Genomic DNA, 25563 nt, shown 5'->3' on the forward strand with positions numbered 1-25563 from the left:
TAAAACAGGAAACCATTTAAATTCATTTTATTAATATTTGCAAAACATTTCAAGTTTTAAAAACCTAGTTAATTTTCTTGAGATTCTCTCAGAATTTCTCTTTAATTTCCATAGGTATCCAAGAGCATCTCCATTACTCGATCCATATTCATCTTCGTAACCAATCGAATTTTAACAGCATCTTTACACCTGTTATCCCAGTCGATGACAAATTGTCCCCTTGTAAATTGGCCCGTCAGTTCAACATCTAGGGAGACATGTTTAAATTCTTTCACTGTTGATTCCTCGATAGCTCCTGCCATAGCAAGTTCATCGCAGATTACGTAAGATGGTTTCTTTTTCCATTTTGATGTCAGATTCTTTTCTATAACCCTCATTAATTCGGCCTCTTTGCCTGATTTGTTACGCAACTTGTCATAGAAATCCTAAAAAATATAAAGCAATAATAATTGTCATACAAAGGATTCTAACATAAATGGAAATATTGACCAAAATTCATTACATATTGAGTGCTGCCCCATTACATTCCGAATGTAAAATTCTCCAACATCAATTTTCATTTTTCAGTTGTGGAAAAAAAATAATAATTGCACTATTCCTCCGGCTGCAAAATAAATAACCTTCTGTCTAAATTATCAGTCAGTATAAATTAGTGAATGTCAAAGACTAAACGAATTGTTAAGGCATCGGAACGAGTTTAGTTACGTGCCTCTACGTTCTGAATTCATTTCTGTCAACATATATCTTTTATCTTTTGGGGATTGACATCCCTCTACGTTCTGAATTCAAGTCACTTTAGAATCGAATTTATTTTTTCATTTCCCGGGTTGGGGTTTATAAAATAATTATCAGGTGTTTAATATGGTCGGTTCAATCAACCATGCTCTACCCTTTATAAATTCAAAGTCTGCGCAGTGTAAGAAATCAGTCATTTGTAGAAAGAGGGTGAAGTTGGTGGGAGAATCCTATTTCTTTACTACCCACAAGGGGCTAAACACAGAGAGGACAAACAAGGACAAACAAACGGATTAAGTCGGTTATATAGACCCCAGTGCGTAACTGGTACTTATTTAATCGACTCCGAAAGGAAAGGCAAAGTCGACCTCGGTGGAATTTGAACTCAGAACGTAGCGGCAGACGAAATTCTTATTTCTTTACTATCCACAAGGGGCTAAGCACAGAAGGGACAAACAAGGACAGACAAATGGATTAAATCGATTACATCGACCCCAGTGCGTAATTGGTACTTAATTTATCGACCCCGAAAGGATGAAAGACAAAGTCGACCTCAGCAGAATTTGAACTCAGAACGTAACGGCAGACGAAATACGGCTACGCATTTCGCCCGGCGTGCTAACGTTTCTGCCAGCTCACCGCCTTATTTGGTGGGAGAGTCCGTATAGGGTTTAGCTATGTTTTCAGTTTCGTTTTGCTTTGCCTGTAGATTTTCCAGGGGAGTTTACCTGTAATACACCGATAACCAGTTCAGTCAAATGTGTGACCTTGTGTTGATGGCAGTAGAAAGCATTAGACCACGAATTTTCTGTTTCAGTTTCAGAACATTCGGTATAAGAGAAAGAAAGATCGTATTATTGTGCTCCCATTTTTTTTTTACAACAGAATGTGATTTGGAGAAAACGTGAGTGTTATTTTTAGAAGATCAAGCGAGGCTTTAATGTTGCTTAGCTCCTGTTTAATTTTGATTTAGCAGCCATTTGATCAAAAGTATTTCAACCGTGATCGTCTTGCATTTTTTTCACAATGTGCAGGAAAGATAGGACCACATTATTTATGTTCTTTTCTTAAATGGTGGGGGTGTAAATTGAAGGATATTTGGCTGCTACTTTTACCAGTCCAAACGAATATGCAAAAGTTTCTTCGTTGGCTTTAGGCTCTATCTTTGACGCGTATAATTATAGCTTATATCAGGTGGAACTTTCATATACTTCATTTTACGGATGTTATATTCTGTTACATCTTGGAATCATTCGTGTTGTTTTCAAAACATTATTAAATTACTGATTTCTGAATTTCTCACGAAATCTTATAAATATTCGAATAATGAAATAAGTTGTTGCTCTTATGACTTTTCCCTAATGGGTTGAGCGTAAGAAAATTGTTCTTGTGGGGAACTGGAATCGAATTAATTTCCCCTTAAAGCGAGTGTTTGCTAACGTCGTATCTAATATAGGGTCGAGCAAAGTGTAGTCTTATAGTGGCGTGCATCGTTTAAGAGAATACTCGTTATTGTGTGAGGGTTTTCTTATTTTAGAACCAAGTTACAAGATCCAAAAGGCTAGTGATCATGGACATTCCAATTATGACCATCCTATCTCTTTAGGAGTTATAAGTCGTCTAACTTCTATCAAACAAAAATAGTGGTGGAATTGGTTGAATCTTGAGTGCATTGGAGAAAATAAAATTCCTTGTGGTATCTATCTACCTTCCTTTACGTTCTGAGTTCATATTTTAATGAGGTCAACTTTGCCTTTTACCCTTCAGGGTCGAGAAAATAATGTAAAACTTAAGTAATGAGATCGATTTAGTCTACTGTGCCCTACCCTAAAGTGTGTGTGTAGCCTAATTCTATGCATTAGAAATCATTTATATTACATAAATGAATGGGAAATTACCAAGTTATTTGAATTTGTAATCAGTTTTCATATATTAACTGAGTTTATCTGGATATAGGTTGTATATGTAATATAACTATGACATTGTATACATGATGTAAATGTAACAATGTTGCATATCTAAATATAAATACGACACTATATGTTCAACGTTTGGTATACAACAAAATATATATTCTGTGCTTTGTGTCACATCAATGAACTGTCAAGTACACATTAACCTCCACTGTGCTCGTATCCAGCATGCTTAACCTTCGCTAACCCAGTCCCCTTCACAAAGGAAACAAATGATGCTCTGATTAGGTAAAGTTGACTAAGGCAAGCAAAACCTACACACATATTTAGAGGATTTATGTAGCCCATCCTCAGTCGACTAAGCTGACCACCCAATGAAAGTCTATAGCCTAGGGAGATTGTAAATACACAGAGTAAGACACCACCATCCCTTACCATATTTCTCTTCACTAACCACCCGCATGTTTTTCACTCTGCGCCTCGCTGTTTATTCCTTGATGCAGATCACTCCACACATCGCCATTGTAGTCTTCTTATACTTCTGAGGAATTACAACCGTGTTTCGTGGTCTGCTACCACAACAGCTCCTTTATAGGATCCAGTTAGCTCAAGACATCATCAGGAGGAACCATGTCCGGTTTTGGCCCCTACTCCTCTACCGTTTTGACATGGAGTCCCCCCCCCCCTTTCGGAGGTGCCTTCAGCTCTGGTGTTGGGTGCATGACTTCTTTCTTCTTTCTTCTGTTCCCAAGCCTCTTCGGTGTAGCTTCAACGAGTGTCAGCCGGTGACTGACTGACTTGTCAAATTTTTTCCCTTTAAATACCTGCCTAGGCTCCAGCAACAGCCCCAGCGTGTTGTCACGTGACACTGTATCAACTTTAAGTGACCAATGAAGGCGCGTAGTCTTAGCACACGCATTCTTGCCAATGTAGTCTTCTTGTACTTCTTTTACTCGAGATTTGTCTGTGCATGGATATGGACATATTCGTTAAAAAGCAAGAACAGTAATGACAATAACAACATGAGAAAGGTTGCAACAAAGCTTCGTTTTGTTTTTTGTTTTTTTTTTCCGTCAGAGAGAACACGATAAATGAGATCTACAAAAACACATGCCAAACAATTTTTTTTTATGAAAAGTCGGGAAATTTTAGAAATACACAAATTAAGTGACTTACCCAAGGCATTCCACTGTCAACACACAGTTCCCATGGAAATAAACTGATTTCACACTGAAACTCTGTCAAAACAATCTTAGATGCTTCAGGATCGAGATAAGCGTTGAATTCAGCTGTCCTGGTAATGTTTCCTTTGGCTGTAACGTATTATAATGGCATATATATGTATATTCATATGTGTATGTGCATATATATATATATATATATATATATATATATATATATGTGTGTGTGTGTGTGTGGTGTGTGTGTGTGTGTGTATGTATGTGTGTCCATTTCTGTTCTTATGTGTGTATATATACATACATACGTACGCACACATATACATATATTGGAAAATAAGATTGAGTTGAAAATGTGCGCAAGAGTTTTTATATCTGTTGATTTCTCTCTCTCTCTCTCTCTCTCTCTCTCTCTCTCTCTCTCTCTGTATATATATATATATATATATAATATATATATATATATACATATATATATATGACACAAATTGGTACAGTACTCCTCTTATTCTTCAGATCATTCAGTCATTTCACACTTATGAAGTTAAAAGTCTCCTGAGGATGGATTCCAGTTCATTCTAGCCTTTTACTTTCCTTTTAGTCTTATTTATTTATATTTTTATCCTTGTTTTCTTATTATACTGTCCTCGGTGGTTTCTCACCATCCTCCAAAGTCCATTTCCCACCCGTCACCACAACACTACGGATTGTAACAGCATCTGGCAGCTTTCGTGCACGTTTATACTAAAGGCACAAAGCCTGAAATTTGGTGGGAGGAGACTAGTCGATTACATTGATCCTAGTGTTTCACGGGTACTTAGTTTATCAACCCCGAAAGTATGAAAGGCGAAGTCGACCACGGAGGAATTTGAAGTCAGAAGTTACAGACAGGCGAAATGCCAGGCATGCTAACGACTCTGCCAGCTCGCCGCCAATAAGAAGAATGCCGTGGCGAAGTACCACGCAGTGGCTCTCAGGGTTTCTGATCTTAACTGATTGGAAGTACTAACGTGTACATATTTTGTCTTGGTGCAAAATATGGGCTGCAGCAAATATTCTGCTCAGTACCACAGATTTGCCAGATTTGTCAGTTGTTTCACCTTAACCAGTTGAGCATGTCCCTTAGTGGCTGACGATATGTGCATCTCTAATCACGAGCAGAAGTAGTTGGGGAGCATCATACCCATGTGTTAAGAGGGAATCTTTGGGGCTTAGATGATTCACCTTTGGGAACATGCGTGTTTCTTTCATCATCATTGAGCAAGCCTTATTCAAGAACTTTTTGAGTGGGATCGGCTACCCAACTTGAGGAAAATTTTAACTGGGCCCCACCTGCAAGGTTATGAGCTGTTTATCTTGATATGAGTTCACAATGTCGCGCACATAAGGTTGTGAAACATGTGCTTTGTGTGCTCTTAGACGGGTAGTCATGATAGGTATATCGGGTTTCATATATTTACATCCCAGAGTCATTTTGATGGCATGCACTGCTCTCTCACTCAATAGTAGTAGTAGTAGTAGTAGTAGTAGTAGTAGTAGTAGTAGCAGCAGCAGCAGCAGCAGCAGCAGCAGCAGCAGCAGCAGCAGTAGTAGTAGTAGTAGTAGTAGTAGTAGTAGTAGTAGTAGTAGTGTCAATATATTAGTGATACCTTTGTCACAGATCAGAATATGCGACTTGCTTTCCCAAATTTTCGTACTCTAAAGGATTTTTATTGTAGTACTGTGATTAAAACCACTCTGAAAAGGACTTGCTTTTCTTTGTTTTGTTATTCTATTGTCGAATAATATATTCCGATGAAGCTGATAGCTTTCGTGACAATAAAAAATCACATTCAATGGCATTGATTTATGGAATGCCAGATCAAAATAATAGCTTAATAATTTTCTCCGGCAAAATATGGTCTTTGTGAATTTTCAGTTCAGATATGTCATTATAAAAATATATTAAAAATCAACAATCAATCAATACATACATATATACAGCCATTTACACACGCGCGCGTGCACACACACACACACACACACATCCTGTAGGCGCGGGCGTAGCTGTGTGGTAAGACACTTGCCAGACAGAACTCTGTGTTCAGTCCCTCAGCGTAACAACTTGGGCAAATGTCTACTAAAGACCCGAGTTAACCAAAACCTTGTGAGCGAGATTTTGGTAGATAGAAACTGAAAGAAGCCCCTCGTATATATATATATATATATATATATATATATAGGTGTTTCTAGGATATCCCAGAGTATGGTATATTCCGTCATCGAAGACAAATAGGGAGAATTAAAGATTTGGAAATAAAAAGATAGTAGTAGTAGTAGTAGTGGTGGTGGTGGTGGTGCTTGTGGTGGTGGTGGTGGTGGTGGTGGTAGTAGTTGTTGTTGTTGTTGTAGCTGTTGCTGTTGTAGTAGTATGATAAAATGACATACCTTGGTAATTTCCGCCCATTATATAGCAAGACTTCAATTGCTGGCTAAACAGCGGGTAAAGACGATGTGCAAGGGCTAGGTCGGTTAACGGGCCCATAGCAACGAGCGTTATTTGTCCTGAAATTGAAAGATGGGCAATAGATTATTTTATCATAAGGATTTCTTCATAAACCAATCACGTGACAAGCATGCATTCATTTTGAGAAGGATAAGAGAATTGGCAATATAAATGAATTAAAATTACCTCGGGAGGAAATTGAACCAGAAGTTGGTTTGTTTCGGTAAGAACATAGGTGTATTTTTGTGACATATTATTAGCGTTATCGCGTCACCGAAGACTGTGCATTCTGATTCGCTTATGCTCTATCATTAACAATAACATCTGACGATTACCACCAGATTCTCATTTAATGCGGCGTAGGGTTGCGTACGATTTTCATTCGACAGAATACGAAGATATTGCAAATGAAAAGCGTCAATTGTTTCAACCAACTAAATTTATGTCAAAGTTGTTAGTTATTTACTAGAATACCCAGTACTGCCCGAGAAATAAAGTACGTAGTTGGTGAGCAATTTATTGAATGAGAATCATCGGCATTTTTCTTTTAAATTTCAAACACAATGTCAGCTATTTGTAACAGATATACACAATGTTTTTATTGTTGTTGTTGTTGTTGTTGTTATTATTATTATTATTATTATTATTATTATTATTATTATTATTATTATTATTATTACTTTTAATTGTGCTTCAATTATCTTCTGCAATGTGAATCTTCCAATGTAAAAAGATAAGTATATCTCTTTCAGTATTTACTTATTACATTGTTTGCAAGCGAGTCGGTGTGTTTATGAATGTGCGTTCATGCATGCGTGTATATGTGTGTGTGTGTGTGTGTGTGTGTGTGTGTGTGTGTGTGAGTAATGACGTTCTCGTGAATTGTTTCCTTTTCATGAGAGGCAGGAAAATATTTCCCTGTGTTGATAAAAGCAATCACCATTTTTCGGTTTTAATCGATAATGCATCTTCACCCTCAAAATATATCTGGTTTTGTATCAATGCTAGAAATCACTATACAGTGTCTGGTACTTAATCATTTCACACACACACTCTCACACCCAATGAAAATAAGATAATGATTTTTCAACTGACATAAAAGATGTCATCGATTGGTGGGTGGATATGAAAAGTATAAATAACTGTTCAAATTTTGGCTCAAAGCCAGCAAGTTTAGAGAGGGGGCTTACCGAACATATCGCCCCTGTACTTGATAGACACTTTCTTTTATCGACCCCTAAATGGATGAAAAGGAAGAAACATACAGTTGACTTCGGTGGTATTCAAACTCAGGGCGGCGAGCTGGCAGAAACGTTAGCACGCCGGGCGAAATGCTTAGCAGTATTTCGTCTGCGTTACGTTGTGAGTTCAAATTCCGCCTAGGTCGACTTTGCCTTTCATCCTTTCGGGGTCGATAAATTAAGTACCAGTTACGCACTGGGGTCGATGTAATCGACTTAATACCTATGTCTGTCCTTGTTTGTCCCCTCTGTGTTTAGCCCCTTGTGGGTAATAAAGAAATAGGTATTCAAGCTCAGTACGAAAAGAGCTGGAAGGAATGCCGCTAAGCATTTTTGTCCGACGTGCTATTTTACCAGCTCGTCGTCTTATAAAAGTACAAAAGAATTCATTTTACTACAGGAACAAGGCCTGAAATTTGAGGGTGTGAGCGGTTAGTCGATTACATTGACCCTAGTGCTCAACTGGTACTTATTTTAATGACACCGAAAAGATAAAATGCTAAGTCGACCTCGACGGAGTTTGAACTCAGAACATAAAGGAGGAAGAAATGCAGCTAAGCAGTTTGTCCAAGGAGCAAACGATTCTGTTGCTTCGCCGCCTGCATGAAAGTAAAAGAAATCCGTTCCACTATAAACATAAAGACTGAAATTTTGGAGGAAGGGGCTGGTTCATTACATCAATTCTAGAGCTCAACTTATTTTATCGATATGAAAAATGTAAATATAAATAAATAATAATGTTACTCTTTTTACCAGGATATTTTTTGACATTTTCAATCATTGTCCAGACTGAATGTTCCTTTTGAACAAGTTCCAAAGAGGGCACATTCGGATCAGGAGCATTCCCAAAACCATCAGTACCAAAATAGTCGTCTCCTTTCACCAGTTGAGTCATCAAAGCATGATCACTTCCTTGAAAAACTGGGAGCTGAAGAACAATTTTAAAAAGTACCGTTACGATAATGCATATACATTAACATACACACACACACACACACACACGAATATATCCGGGATCCCCTTCGGTCACGACACTGACCATGGGATTGCACCTAGAAAGTTATCCTCCTAGTCACAAGTCTGGGCATGGTTGTTTATGGAAGACCAGCAGTCGCCCATGCATACCGGCGTCCCCTCTCCACGCCACCAGTGTTATCCAAGGGAAAGGCAAAGGCCGATACAGCTTGGCACTCGTGACGTCGCAACTCATTTCTACAGCTGAGTGAACTGGAGCAACGTAAAATAAAGTGTCTTGCTCAAGAACACAACACGCAGCCCGGTCCGGGATTCGAGCTCACAACCTCACGATCGTAAGCTCGAAGCTCTAACACTGAGCCATGCGAATATATATATATATATATATATATATATATATATATATATATATATATATATATATATATATATATATATATATATATATATATAATATATATGTATATATATATATATAATATATATATATGTATATATAATATATATATATATATATATATATTATATATATATATATATATATATATATGTATGTTATATATATATATATATATATATATATATATATATATATATATATATAGTATATATATATATATATATATATATATATTATATATATATATATGTTGCTCCAGTTCACTCAGCTGTAGAAATGAGTTGCGACGTCACTGGTGCCAAGCTGTATCGACCTTTGTCTTTCCCTGGATAACACTGGTGGCGTGGAGAGGGGAGGCTGGTATGCATGGGCGACTGCTGGTCTTCCATAAACAACCTTGCCCGGACTTGTGTCTAGGAGGGTAACTTTCTAGGTGCAATCCCATGGTCATTCATGACCGAAGGGGGTCTTTTATATATATATATATATATATATATAAACAAATATTATTTATTATGTTGTATAAAAATAAAAGTTAAAAAATTCTAGAAAAGGATACCATAAACTGATTAGTTAAGAGAAATATATAGATCAATTTAAACATTAAAAAGATGACTATTATGTAGAATCTTTTATTCTTTTGTTTCAGTCATTTGACTATGGCCATAATGGAGCACCGCCTTTTGTCGAGCGAATCGACCTGAGGACTTATTCTTTGTATGCCTAGTACTTATTCTATCGATCTCTTTTGCCGAACCGCTAGATTACGGGGACGTAAACGAACCAGCATCGGTTGTCAAGCGATGTTGGGGGGACAAACAAAGACGTACTAACATACATACACACACAAACACCACACACAATACACCACACACACACACACACACCACACACACACACACACCCATATATATATATATATATATATATATATACGACGGGCTTCTTTAAGTTTCCGTCTACCAAACCCACTCACAAGGCTTTGCTCGACCCGAGGCTATAGTAGTCATTTGCCCAAGGTGCCACGCAGTGGACTGAACCCGGAACCATGTGGTTAGTAAGCAAACTACTTACCACACAGCCACTCCTCATCTTTACATAAATTATTAGGTGGTCACTATAAAGATCACTCAAACCACTTACATATGGAATTTACGTGGAAAAAATATACATGCTATCTATTGGCTGAAAGTAAGGAATCAGGAAGCAGGATAATAAGATAAATATAAGTATACAAGAAAAAATGTTAACATCAATGAAAAGTGTGTACTGATATAAGTAGAAACATATGCAAAGATGCATATCTACTTATGTAGATACATATGTATCTACATAAGTAGATACATATGCAAAAAGGATTTACATATATATATATATATATATATATATATAGATAGATAGATAGATACATATGCAAAAAGGATTTACATATATATATAGAGAGAGATAGATAGATAGATAGATAGATAGATAGATAAGGATAGATAGATAGATAGATATGATAGATAGATAAGATAGATAGTAGATAGATAGATAGATAGATAGTAGATAGATAGATAGATAGATAGATAGATAGGTAGAGATAGTAGATAGATGATAGATATAGATAGATAGATATAGATAGATAGATAGATAGATATAGTTAGATAGATAGATAGATAGATAGATAGATAGATGCAAAAAGGATTTACATATATATAGATAGATTAGTGGTACAACAAGGCACCAATATTCACTGGAAATAGCAGTCGATAAAATTACGACGCTATAGTAAAGCTTCACTGCTATTGGTGTCTTGTACCACTAATCTATATTTATATTTATATTTATATTTATATTTATACTTCTATCTTTACCGTGCTTTGTTTTACTGGAAAGTAATAACATTTGTATTGCAATATTTATTTTCATTGAAAACTGTTTCACTGTTCTCGTTCTGTGAACGGCTAAGCATTTAGGCGAGTATACTGGCATTGATGTGGCAACAATTGAAGTATTGTCTAGGTAAATACAGCTGATGAAGACTGATCAAATTTACGTTGACAAACGTACTTAAAGAGTCTGAAACCAGTCCTGCATTATCCAATTCTAGGTTGTCCATTTATCGAATGTTCTTCCAAGAAGTAAGACAAATTTTTCATGTTTGTTACACTCACACGTCTTTGCCAGTATATACGCAATGAAATTTTACCATTAATCTATATTTATATATATATATATTTATATTTATACGTCTACCTTTACGGTGCTTTATTTCACTGGAAAGTAATACATTTGTATTGCAATATATATATATATATATATATATATATATATATATATATATAAATTAGAGAAAAAAACAATATGTATGTATATACATATATACATACATATATATATATATATATATATATATATAATATATTATAATAATATATATATACACATTTATATATATACATACATACATACATACATACATACATACATACATAAATACATACATACAACATACATACACACGCTTATATAAAGAGTATAGTATAATTATATGGCGTAATTATAAGTAACTGAAAAGTATCAATTTAAAATCTAAAACTGCATGCGTGTTGATCTCAATTATAGCTTCAACTATGTTCTTTAAGGCTCACCAACCACACCTTAAAACTTTGAATTCTATTCAGAAACTTCCAGACTTACTTTTAGGCTGTTACACGCCTGAAGTATCCTCAAAGCATTCTTCATTGCATTAGGTCGAGTTGTATTGCCATGGTGAATATGAAGCGAAATAATTTCAATATCGGGTCGTGCTACAGCCATGAAGATAGCCTGAGCATCGTCGATACCTGGGTCAGCATTGATCATAATTTTTTTGGAACTCATTTTAGAAGACACTGGAAAAACTGAAAAAGTAATTAAGAACGGCAGAAACCAAAACTTAAAGACGCTTATGTACACATATATACGAAATACACGAACATATCTAATTAAGTGGCACACATTCCTCCACCCGCTCTCTCTTTATCTATTCCTTCCTCTCTCTCCCTCTCTCTCCCTCTCTCTCCCTCTCTCTCTCTCCTTCTTCTCTCTCCTTCCTCACTCTTTCAGGAAATTTCAAGCCTTGCGCTACCAACGCACGAAGCTGAATGACATGCAGACAGTAAGGTGGGGAGCTGGCAGAAACGTTAGCGCGCCGAGCGAAATGCTTAGCGGTATTTCGTCTGCCGTTACGTTGTGAGTTCAAATTCCGCCGAGGTCGACTTTGCCTTTCATCCTTTCGGGGTCGATAAATTAAGTACCAGTTACGAACTGGGGTCGATGTAATCGACTTAATACCTACGTCTGTCCTTGTTTGTCCCCTCTATGTTAAGCCCCTTGTGGGTAATAAAGAAATAAGTATACACTGGCCCAGGAAGGACTGCAATCTCTGAATCAAAACAAGTGTGCGACCGTGCATTGACACGAGTAATGATGTATCTTTTCAGACACATAATTACTAAGTTGGCTATAAAATGCTGCAGCTGGCCCCGATGTAGTCTTAGAACTTTCAAACATACTCAACACACACTAACACATATGAGTATGTGCTGTTTATGTGTGTGTGCGTACGTATCTTTACATTATATACGCACTGGTGCATATGTACATTCTCGTTTCATTTGTTTTATATTTGCTTTCAACATTCTTATTTTATCTTCAGATCATATTGTATGGAAATATTTTCACGCTTCCTCCCTCTCTGTTAACTCTCCCTCTCTCTCTCTCTCTCTCTCTCTCTCTCTCTCTCTCTCTCTCTCTCTCTCTCTCTCTCTCTCTCTCTCCTTGATATTTCTTTCCTTCCTGACTTTTTCCACTCATACTTCTTTCCGTTCTTAACTTAATGACGGAGCCTCTACAATGTCGTTCGACCTGATAGGAAAAAGCGGTAAAATCGGATCATATTGAATGACTTCCAACTACTTGAAGCATTTCAGATTGTCACAGGATTGAGAAAATTCTTCTAAAATTTTCTACACTGATGTAGTTATGCGTGGAGGCACGTGTCTTAGTGGTTAGGGGTGTCAGCATCATGATTGTAAGATTGTGGTTTCGATTCCTGGACCGGGCGACGCGTTGTGTACTTGAGCAAAACACTTCATTTCACGTTGCTCCAGTCCACTCAGCTGGCAAAAATTAGTAGGGCTGCGATGGACTAATCTATCTGGGGAAAACATACGCCATAGAAACCGAGACCATGAGCCTGGCTAGGCTTTAAAAAGGGTGCATTTATTTATTTTTTTTTATGTAGTTATGCATGCTGATGACGAAAATCACAGTCATTTTAGCAATGTAGGCTTCCAATTGATTAAAGCTACATAATTTTTTTAAATGCTTAAAACTTTTTTTATTATTGCAGCGTGGAAGGTGTTTATAAGCCATTTAAGCAACACACAAAAAAAGATACAGCACAGAATTTTGTCAGTGAACAGGTCGCGGTCTCAAAGCGACGAAAATATTTTGACAAATTAAATTTAAATGTTGAAGTGAATCTAAAGGTTTTTGTGTGTTTCTTAAATGGCTTATAAACACCTTCCACGCTGCAATTGTTTTCGTTCCAGCACACGATCTCAGATCAGGTCACTTGCTATGCTAGTACATCTCCGTAATTTCTTATTATTAGTTTTTAGGAAAAGACGATAATCTGGCAAAATCTTTAGCACACAGAACAAAATGCTTAGCGGCATTTCGTCCGTCTTTACGTTCTGAGTTCAAATTCCGCCGAGCTCCTTTCATTCTCTTGGGGTCGATAAACTAAATACTAGTAAAACACTGGGATCGATGTAATCGACTATTCCCCTCTCCAATTTCGGGCATTGTGCCTTAAATAGAAAGGATAATTAATTTCTAGAAAAAAACATGAATGTGATTTCTGTCATCAGCTAGTAAAACTACACACCAGCGTAGAAAATGTGAAAAGGATCTGATGAAATTCTTCAAGTGGTTGGAAGAACTTTAACAAGATCCACCAAATCTCTCTGAAATCGAACTCAACGGTCAAAAAAGAAAAGAGAGAGAGAGAGAGAGAAGGACATAAGGGATGTGCAAACGTTTTCGAGAAGCGGTCACATGGGACATGGCTCATCATCAAGGGACTGCACCAGTAAAACATCTAATGTAATCTTTCATTTAGGCGTGCCACTTAAACGGTTTTTTCGGGCCACATGCTTCCAGTGTTAGACAGTAGTTAGTGGATAATGACGTGGGGCGGTACTTCTTTAACTTTTTAGCATTAAAACCAGTCATATACGGCCCAAATGGTATATCTATTTAATGTTCAAACCAGCCAGATTCTTCCTCTCACACCTACTCTACAGGTTGGTTTAAAAATAAACAATAACATCGTCAAAATCTTGAAGTTACAAGATAATACATGATTCATTCAAAACTATGTGACTGTATAAGCATTACATTCGACAGGGTAATCTGAATGCTAGAGGGTTAAGGTCTGCATAAGGTTGGGGGCCCAAGATGGTAGGCAGCAAAGTCAATGTCTGTCCCGGATGACGCCCTCTGGCTACGCTACCGACATTAGATAAGTCAATGCTTATCTCGTTATGTTTCGAAAGGTATTAAAAGGTTTGTTTTTTTTTAATGATAAAATTGCTGTTTAAGTCTGGGCAGTTTTGATCATAAGGATAGGTCTGATTAATCGGGACTGACCCAGGGCTAAGCAACATCAAACACAACGACGAGCACAACCAACGCTACTACTACTACTACTACTACTACTAATACGACAACGACGGCAACGATGACACATCAGCTCAACATCAAAGAATAAATGAATAATTACATCACTTACCTTAACGGAAGTATTTGTTCAATGTATGGAGCGGCAGCAACAGGCGAAATTCTGCGCCCGTTTACTTGTCGAAGTATCAAAATCTTGTTTGCAAAAATATTGCAACTATGAATAATAAAAGATAAAAGCAAACACAGTAAGTATATTTATTTACTTACTAATCTGTATTTCTGCATTTCTGCCCACTTATCTATCATTCCATCCATTTATCTGTGTATGTGTGTGTGTGTGTGTGTTGTGTGTGTGTGTGTGTGTGTGTGCGCGTGCGTGTGTGTGTGTGCGTGCGTGCGCGTTTGTGTGTATGCACGAATTATTTACAAATTACGCAATTATACAAAAATAAACAACTCTTTCTTCACCCACCCCCTCATTCTACCCTCTTATGCTCTCCTTCTCTCTCTCTCTCTCTCTTTCTCTCTTTCTCTCAGTCAGCAAATTTGGGGACTGAACTTTATCTAAGTATTGATAAACTTACATAAGCTCAGATATGCTTCGGTCAAAAATTATCTAACTTAATAACCACCGCCTGATAATATCTGAGAAGTCATTTTAAAGTCAAATTTTATGGTATCATGGAGGAGAGGGAGCACTCTGAAGGCCCACCCAGGCGGCTCAAAACCTTGCTGCATCACTGTACATACAGTTAATTTTCTAGATGTTACTTAAGATTTAAAATCTTCGCTGTACTCCCCTTACCATAAACCTAATCAATACCTCAGATACATTAGTATAAACACGAATCATCATAAATCTACCTTCGATAGTGTAATCAAAGGCATATCTATCCGAATATTGGATCTCTCAACTACGGAGGAATTATCCCCAAAGCTACGCTATATACTATAACCAGGCACTAGCGGCTAGCGGCTTCTCCCAGCAAATTAAATTCATTGTAAACACTAGGCTTAAAAAAACACATCCACCAGCTCAATCTTTGAGGGTTATGCCCCACCACTGGACACACAAACCCTCCCACTAAAATCCCCGCGCTCCCCCCCCCCGTTCACCCGTATAACACTCGAACAATACTCAAACTGATAAACAAGGCTGACTCCCGGGGTTCTCCTCTAGCAAAAAATATAGATTATACTACTCCTATATTGCCTAATAAAACTGGGAGAAGATCAATTCTCTGGTTTACACCCCCATTCGCTTTAAACGTTAAGGGCTTAGCCAAAACCATTTTTTTTTTTATAATTGCAAGCTCTAACTTCCCACGTCACCATAAATACCATTCGATCTTCGACAGATCTCTGAAATTATCCTACTCCTCTCCGCTCAATATAGAATCTATAACCTTAGCACTATAACCAGCATAAACCAGAATGCGGATATCCTCACTTCCGAGTATGTCGAAGTACGGCTGAAATGAATGTTAATACTAATAGTGTTACTACTACTATTGCTACTGCTGCTGCTGCTCCTCCTCCTACTACTACTACTACTACTACAACTTCTACTACTACCACCACCACCACCATTAATAATAATAATAATAATAATAATAATAATAATAATAAAAAAATGAACGAACTATTGAGTTTGGTTTAATGGCCTACCAATGTATACTATGAGTTTCTTTGCCCTAGGAGTCGGGAAGACACTCGGCAAGAAATGGAAGCAAATTTGAAAGAAGAAAAAAAAAAGTAATAATAATAATAATAATAAGAGCCAACCCCCGACACTAGCTTAGACTTTAACTTGTCCATAAATAATACAGCATCATTGCTATCCACAGCTAACCCACATAGGACAGATAGATACAGCTGCAACTGCAGCTCTGGGACCGAATGCCCACCGCAACCCTATTGCAGAAGATTTAATGCTGTGTATAAATGAATTGTCCACAGCACACTGACAATTCTACTAGCCACTACATCGGATCTACAATTAATTTTAAGCAGAGATATTCTGCACATCTGAACTCATTTAGATATGAGGAACAACGTCCCTAATCAACGTCCCTAATCAACCACATACACTATCTGATATAAGATAACCTGGGCCATAATAGATTTTGGTGTCCCATACCAAGGCAAGCGCTCTGCACGTGGACTCTACCTTAAGGAAGCCCTCCAAATATTAATTCATGATTCACCACAATTACTTAATAGACAACATGAAGCATTCTCTTCATGCAAACAGAAGTTCTATGGTACCTTTAGGTTCTCCCACAGGTCCAAATGCAAGCAAAATCAACACGCATGACACTTGCCTGTCTACATTTACAGTCATAACAATATACTTACGTATTTTCATCATCTATTAATACTTATTGCATCAGCATAGTATCTTCGAAGTTCGCTTGCCGCAATAATCTTTTTAATTGTTAATTTTTAACTTTTAATTTTAAATATATTCTCTCTCCTTAAGTTAGTCATCTATTTCTAGCACCTTAGCTCCCTCTACCGGCCACTGAACTCAAGTTAAATATTATTTCTGACTACACTGAACCTAGATTTCATCTATCTATTTAATTACCTTCTAATAGCCATAAATACCTTCCTTCTCCACTTTACCAAAACCATTTTTCTTACAAGCTAACCACTTGATTTATTCTTTCAATCTGAATGCAACATTCAAAATACTACCCGGATTTACCTGGAATTATACTTAAGGGGCTATACCTTCACGGAAGTACGGACTCCATACTCTTTGGAACAAAAGGAACTGTGAACTTTATTCTTCTGTCTTTATGTCTGGAACTTACCTGCATACACACCTTGTTTCTGATGACGGAATATCCAGAATACGGAGATGTTGACCCATCATCTGGGATATTCCAGAAACAGCTGTAAGGCATTAATTACTTCTACATTCCGATTTTGATACACCTTACTCTAATTAGATATTCTAAATGACCTGAGATACTCGTCCAGCCTTGGGTTTGGTTTCCTTTTCCTTTGATACATACAAACTCATGTATGTATGTATGTATGTATGTATGTATGTATGTATGTATGTATGTATGTATGTATGTATGTATGTATGCATGCATGTATGTATGTATATATGTATGTGTGTATGTGTGTATGTATGCATGTATGCATGTATGTATGCTTGCATGTATGTATGTATGTATGTATGTATTCATGTATGTATGTATATATGTGTGTGTGTATGTATGTATGTATGTATGCATGCATGCATGTATGTATGTATGCATGTATGTATGTATATATGTATGTATGTATGTATGTATGTATGCATTACGCTATTATCTATAGATTTATCAGCTTCAAAAATAATTGTTTAATGTATTTTGGAAATTCCTAAATTTTTTTGACGTGCTCCAGCATGGCAGCAGTCAAATGACGGAAACAAATAAAAGAATAAAGGAATACATATATGTATTTATACAAATCAAATTTTTATATATAAAAGATGGAAGTGGAAATAGTGGAAAGTCTAAGACATTTCAATTTAAGAAGGAATATAATAAAACATTATTAAAAAATTATATAAAGAAGATATTACTGGTTTCGATGTATCGCATCTTATCAAATACAAATATCAGTAAAAATTTATAGAAATTTGAAGTAAAAACAGTTTATCTTCTGTCTGGGTGTCAGATACGTTCTTGACTTAAAGTTCATGATGTGTGTAAATGTGTAATTGAGTTCGTGTTCTGATTGAGCTGTCGATGCACACGATCAAGTGTGTGCATCTAATCTTCTAAAGAATCGGAGATGGAAAATCTTTGGAATTTCTTTCAAATTTTCATTGTTCTATTAATAGATTAGATTTGGAGAATCCGCGTCAGTTTCTTTTGTTCTTTCTTCGAAAAACCTAGTTTTTCTAGGTTTTTATGTAAATTTGTAGGTACATAGCCTAATGCGTCTACAATGGTTGTTAAAAATGAGAACTTATAGTCAGGGTACATGAGCAGTAAGTTCCGCATTAATTCACCATACATTTTCTCTTTTTCCTGAACTTTGAATGGTATCTTCACATCCGCTGGGCAGCTGTCCTCTACAACAGGGCATGACCTTTGTTCCCTGTCCCACAGAACAATATCAGGTCTATTATGTTTGCACCGGATTGATGTTCTTATTGGAATGTTCTTATACTGGTTCTGACATCCCTTTGACGTATACGTCGGGGCAATCCTTCCTGCAGACAGCGTTGTAAACAGTCTTTGCAACTATATCATGCCTCAGGAGCAGGTAGTATCTTATAGACATATTGGGGAAGCTGCTGATAATGTGGGTGATAAGTATGTATGTATCTATGCATGCATAGATTATCTTTAAATATCTGAAAATTGTGTAAAATTAACACATACTTAATTATCTAAAAATACTTTTGAAATCAGTAAAACAAGGGACACTCTATATGTGATGGCTACGTAACTCTATACAAATGAATGCATATCATATTGACTATTTGCAGGAAACACGAAGGTGGACTAAAAAAGTTCATGGGCCGACGATGAAGGAATGATTGTAAAGGCTGATTATGAAGGATGATGCTAGAGCTGGGAAATATTACTTGCATTGATTTCAACTCATCTTATTTATAACTGCATTGTTCCTTTCCATGTAAACTGACATTTGACTGCTCAAAAAAGACGTCAAAAGTAACTAGTAGTGACTTCTCTTGAAAATCGACACAATTCGGCATTGTGGTGTTATCATGTACCTGCGAAAAGGGATTTAGACCTCAAAGATATTCATGCTGACATGATTGCTACATTAGGGGATAACACTTCAGATTTACCAACAGTGCAAAAGTGGGCAGCAGGATTTAGGAAGAAAACGGATAGGCTTGAAGATTACCCAAAGTCTGAACGTCCTACCACCACCGAGGAAAACATCGACCGTGTTTACCACATGGTAATGGATGACAGGCAATTGACTATAAATTAATTAGCCAATGCTATTAGCATATATTGTGAGAGAGCTGAGAATATTCTGCACAGTGAACTTGGCATGATGAAGCCTTCTGCTCGGTGGGTGCCTCATCTTCTGACACCTGATCAAAAGCGCACCAGGTTGACCGAATCACAGGAAAATCTGACAATGTTTGAGGTAAATCCATCTGATTTCCTTGAACGTTTCCTAAGCCAGGATGCGCGTTGGCTTCATCACTTTGAGCCCGAGGCAAAGAGACAATCTAAACACACCTCCTCGCCTACTCCAGAAAACGTTTCGTCTTCAGGAAACGTGATGGCGTCAATTTTTGTTATGCAAAAAACATTGTGTTTATTGAATATCTTCAAAAGACCACACCATTAATGGAGAGTACTATGCCAAATTTCTGTAGCAGTTACGAAAGCCTATCAAGACCAAATACCCAGGAAAACTGATGAAAGAGGTCTTGTTTTATCAGGACAATGCCCCAGCACGCAAGTTGTTAGTTTCAATGGTTGCTGTGCGTGACTGTCGCTTTCAATTGGTTGGTCACCCTCCGCATTCTCCTGATTTGTCCCCATCTGATTATTATCTGTTCCACAACATGTAAAGACACTTGGCTAAGAAACAGTGTTGCTGTGATGATGACGTCACATCTGCTGTTGATGGCTTCTTACTCTTCACCAGTGGGGGTCGAAGCACTGCAACACTGATAGAAGACGTGTATGGACCGCATCTGTTCGTATTCCATGAGAGTATATTGGTCAACCTATGAACTTCTCAGCCGACTTTCGTATTGCAAAAGCATAAACAAATCTGTTTTGAAATAGCAGAGTTATTAGAGCATTGAATGTGTGTGTGTGTGTGTGTGTGTGTGTGTGTGTGTGTGTGTGTGTGTGTGTGTCTGTGTGTGTCTCTGTGTCTGTGTCTCTGTATCTGTGTCTGTGTGTCTGTGTCTGTGTGTGTGTGTGTGAGTGCGTGCGTGCGTGTGTGTATACATACATACATACTTATCATACACACACATATATAAATCATTTTCAAGTAGATGTATTAAGTAAAAGCAGTTTTTTTGTTAACTGTAATATTACACATCAAAGATACTGAAGGTATTTTCCCCAACAACTACGCTAACCGCTTGACATACTAAAACAATTTGCCCTAAAAAACCACGCCGTAACCGTTATCGCTCTCAAACCAACAAAATAGACGAGTAACACATGTTAGGTAACGATAACGTATTTGTGGAGTTGACATTCCTGTCCCATGTGGTAGCACACTTTTTCGTGCTTTAGTTATTAAGTTCGCTTCAGCCTTCAAAACGGAAGCCTTGTTGGAAATTCGTACAAGTCATCATAGTTAGGGCAATTCTTTAGCACTTGCCTAGCAATGTTGTTAAAGCTTAGAGAAATCTGTGAAGGTATTATTACGGTTAGCAGCTATATAGTTTACAGGTTCTGTCCTACCGTGCGGCACTTTAGGCAAATGATTTTAGTCTATTATAGACTAGGATTAACTACTATCTTCTGAGTGGAATTTCGTGGACGGAAACTGTGAAGCTTCGCACATTTACAAATTACAACACGGATTTACACCATTAATCTAAGCCACCACACTCTTCACAACGTAATAGAAAAAGATATATAATGTCTTCAAGAATAAGAGTACTCAATACTACCTTAACAAACAACATGGAACGATTGCTAGCCTATATTGTGCGCACCATTTCCAGAACCTGCAATATCGTGTCTCTTTACCCTTCTACCAAGCGTCTTTTAAATTAACATATCTCAACGGATACATCTGCTTAACTTAGAATGATACTGGAGTTAGATTCACAATAAGCGCAAAATAGTTTGAAGACATCTTTTTATCAAAATATATTACTTCACTATGTTACAACAGTCTGTGATGGGATATGTTGTTATTCAATGAGATATGTTGTTAAACTTGAAAGTGATTACCCATTTCTTGGCATTCTACCTGCATGAATGTTTTCGGAATATAGGTCTCATCTTGGGTGCATTTCAACCAAACCCGAACGCTTCAAACCATTGTACAGTTTCATTTCTTCTGTCTGGATTATAACTTCTAATAAAAAGTCAATTCCCTTCCCATAAGAAAAACATCGTTGACGCTCTCTCCAGGCGAAATAACATTTCTCATGATCCCTTTCATACTTTCTTGTCATACTTCATACTGTCTTATTCTGAAACCCTAACATTTAATTTTCATCATTTTACACAAGCTGTCCAGCCTTCAGTTGGTGCTATTGCAGACTTTGTAACTGAAGTACTAATGATATTCTAGAAGTTTATATGGTAAGCAACATCTCTGTTTTATTTTTCTCCGAAGAAGTTAGTTTCTCTTTTGCAGTTCTTCATTGGTGCTCCGAAATATCAAGGTACTTTCTGGAAAAGGTTAAATGTTTATATCTACTAAGAATTGTTTAGGTTGTAGCGTGTGGCTACAAGTAACATATTTTTCGGTTTCTATCAAAGAAAATTCGTTTTTGATACCCTCAATGTCAAGGACAACACTTGACTTTAAAAATTCTTCCTGCCAGAACAATTAGAATATATCTAGCTCTCCTTCAAAGATGTTCACGTTGGAAAAAGAATAACTTATCTTTACAGCAACTGATTAAGTTTAACTCTTATCCCATTAGCTTCTATTTTTAGGAGGTCACGTACTGTGTTTTCAACAGTTTCTTCTAATTATTCCAAAATACAATGGCCTACAATAACTTTATAGCCATGTTAATTTAACTTCATGAAAATAATCTAAAACAATTGTAGGCCTTCGCCTGGACTCTAGAACACTAACAATGGTAAATGCCTACAAGCTGCTCAAACAAACGTTATAGAGCATTTACAAATACGGTACTTTATACGAAACAACAAAAAGAATAAAATTGTCAACGATTAAAACAGTAATCACCATTCTAATCTCCATTCCAATGTCACAAGTTCTCATAGAATACCTTTAAAAATAAAAGCTTCACAAAAAAGAAACTTTTGTAAACGTTACATGAAACTATAAAATCCTGCAATACAAATTTAATTACATTAAACACATCTATATTGGACTGAAAGAGTTGATCATATACGGCACTTAGTAAAAATTAAGGAAATATTCTTACTCCCAGAACACACGATGCTCAGTATTCTAAATTATATTCAATTCAGACATGACCGACTCTTTCACAAAAGATGTAGTCTTATTATTTGGATGTTAAAAAACAACATTCATAAACTAGTGTGAGACAACCTTACTCACGAAATTACATTTTCGAAGATTTTCATGGATTCAAAACTTAGCTGTCAAACGGTATAGATAACAAGAAGTGGCATAATAGTATTACAGCTAAATTCATTACGTGACCGAAATTCTGACACCAATATACATATATATCACCACAACAACACTTCTCTACACGGCACCTTCCGCTCCACAGCCCAATTTAATTCATACTTAATGTAATTATATTGTGATGGGCAAACTTTACTGCGGTATTTGCCCGGAGATTGTATCTCCTATGGAAACGTTGTGATTAAAAATGCAATATGTATATATCAAGAGATAGGAGAATGAATGAGAACGTTTGATGCATTTCTACCTCAACGTTAGATGTTATCAATAATATACACTCACTGCCAGTATGTTCATTAATAACGCCTAACGTAGAGACAGAAATGTATCAAACATTCTCTTTCACTTTTATTAGGACACGTTCAGTCTCCCTCTGATATTGTATTTTTAATCTCAACCACAATTTTTATTCTTGCTGCCATCAGATTCGTAAAAAGTAATACACAATTCTAAAAATTCAAAAGATTTATAGGCGACATTATCTCCGAACTAATGCTGCAGTAAATTTTACCTATCATATACTTATGATATACGATATGATTATTTCAATCTAACACTACTTTTGTTGCGTGCGTCAAACAGAAAATATGAAGAAATTAGCAGCATTATCAACAGCAACTGACACATCACATCCCATCTTGCAATAACAATATCGAGTAAATCAACCATACTACAAAATCAAACAAACTGCCCTGTCAGACATTGCGAGAAAATCAGACACCAAAACATCACACAAAACGAAAGATGTGCACCTTCCACCTCAACCACAATTTTTATTCTTGCTTCCATCGGATTCCTAAAAAGTAATATACAATTCTAAAAATTCAAAAGATATACATCGAAATATACACCGAAAACACTAGGGACCTCAATGAATCGCTGTTCTCGCCAACGTATACAACTATGACATTGCCTTCTACAGACACATCAACCTCAAAATTTTTAGAAAGATTTGAAGTTAAACTCGCACATTTACAAATTACAACACGGATTTATACCATTAATCTAAGCCACCACACTCTTCACAACGAAATACAAAAAGATATATAATGTCTTCAAGAATAAGAGTACTCAATACTACCTTAACAAACAACATGGAACGTTTGCTAGCCCATATTATGTTCACCATTTCCAGAACCTGCAGTCTCGCGTCCCTTTACCCACTTTTCTCACCTATACTTACATATCTCCACAAAAGCAATTATCATACTTACATTATATAACATACACACAACCCACCACCATTCAACAAATTTTGTGACTCCACAACTAGTCAAACAAGTTAAATCACCTACAAATCTCGTTCCTCAACAACAATCTTAAAAGTAATACTCACCAAATTCTCTGTCTCCCTTCTCGGCAACACCAAAGAACAGTGAACACGACCAAATATCACACATAAGATAAAAAATTCTAGGAGTTACAAGACACTTATAACATTCACGATTCACTTAGAAAACAAAAGAACGCTAAATGACGCCCAAACAATTTTAGACCGTGTAACGTGTCATATTTGGGCGTAATGATAACAGTGTATAGATAATGTATTCGATTTATCAACACATTACGCAATAAAATAATACAATGAATCCACAATGGGCCTCCATCTACCCCATAAAAACATGCAAACATTCAAAATTATACGCACTTGAAGTTAACAGGAGTCATAACAGTAATAAAAATACGTTTATTTACTACCTAAAATTTTAACACCCACACAGACGTACCTCGCCAAGCCAGCAACAATACTTCCTCCTCAGACAGCACCTCTTCAGGCAACACTTTACCTTCTACTCTACCCCAAGTTAACGAAACCACTTAGCGAACAATTCCCCAATTTTCATCAGACCACCCACCAAATACTATTGCATATAGATTATGAAATCAAAGACATTTTCATACATTTCAAACAACACAACGTAATGAGTTCTGTCATCAAACACAGACAATGTTTCCAGATTTCAACATCACAACCACCAATCACACTCACCAGCACTCGTGTAAAGCACCAATACGAAACAACCAACAGTAACTCAGCATCAAGCTTTCAAAACAATAACAAAAGAAAATAAATAAAGCCATAAATAACACGTAGTAAAAGTAGAACTTGTAGAGCGACCGTACGTAAAGGAGATGGTGACGAATGTCTCCTTTTTAAGCGCCGCACGGTCGCCTACAAAAACAAACAAAATACAAGAAATAAAAGAATACCAGTGCCAAGAAAGAATAAGGAGAAAACACAACCGTATAATGTATGAGAAAAGAAGACTTTATTTAGATGTGTTCGTGAGGAGCAGTGTGTTTGTCTATGAATGCGACAAGTGTGTATCTATGTGTTCGTAGAGTGTGTCTGTGTATGCGATAACAGTATGAGATAATACAATACAAAACATAGAAAGAGTCTATAACAGGATCACTAGATGAACGTTCAGACAAGATGTTGATAAATACCATTTCGGTGTAAGACACACCATAGTTAGTTCTGTAACAGAGAGGTTGGTGGCAAAGTGGAGAGCCGGTTGAAACTCATGTCGAGTAAGCGGTTGAGGCTTCAATCCTATGCCGGGTTATTTGGTACAGAAAGCTC

The 25563-nt window shown here is 36.7% G+C and overlaps 1 protein-coding gene across 3 annotated transcripts; it reads right to left on the minus strand.

The window, feature by feature from the left end:
- Window positions 1-24463, minus strand: LOC115230389 (inosine-uridine preferring nucleoside hydrolase). 3 transcript variants are annotated; one of them, XM_029800593.2, is made up of 7 exons: window positions 24313-24463; window positions 14752-14856; window positions 11610-11812; window positions 8306-8480; window positions 6254-6370; window positions 3825-3961; window positions 12-425 (listed from the first exon to the last, which is right to left on the minus strand). In XM_029800593.2, the coding sequence occupies exons 3-7, from the start codon at window positions 11790-11792 to the stop codon at window positions 102-104; spliced, it is 936 nt and encodes a 311-aa protein (XP_029656453.1). In that variant the 5' UTR covers window positions 11793-11812; window positions 14752-14856; window positions 24313-24463; the 3' UTR covers window positions 12-101. The 3 variants fall into 3 exon arrangements, with proteins under 3 accessions (XP_036369321.1, XP_029656453.1, XP_036369327.1); XM_036513434.1 differs by lacking the exon at window positions 24313-24463 and adding an exon at window positions 24058-24076; XM_036513428.1 differs by lacking the exon at window positions 14752-14856 and having other exon boundaries at window positions 1-425; window positions 24313-24453.
- Between the last annotated feature and the right edge of the window lie 1100 nt (window positions 24464-25563).

The sequence above is a fragment of the Octopus sinensis genome, linkage group LG2 (genome assembly GCF_006345805.1).
Source record: "Octopus sinensis linkage group LG2, ASM634580v1, whole genome shotgun sequence".
NCBI lineage: Eukaryota > Metazoa > Mollusca > Cephalopoda > Octopoda > Octopodidae > Octopus > Octopus sinensis.

What these genes read in the sequence shown, in the direction of transcription:
- LOC115230389 (XM_036513428.1), bottom strand. Translation starts at nt 24,376, where the DNA reads ATGTGTGATATTTGGTCGTGTTCACTGTTCTTTGGTGTTGCCGAGAAG. An exon ending in AGGCGTGTAACAGCCTAAAA is followed by an intron (nt 8,481 to 11,609) that starts GTAAGTCTGGAA and finishes ATTGTTCTTCAG; the next exon opens with CTCCCAGTTTTTCAAGGAAG. An exon ending in AAATGTCAAAAAATATCCTG is followed by an intron (nt 6,371 to 8,305) that starts GTAAAAAGAGTA and finishes TTTCAATTTCAG; the next exon opens with GACAAATAACGCTCGTTGCT.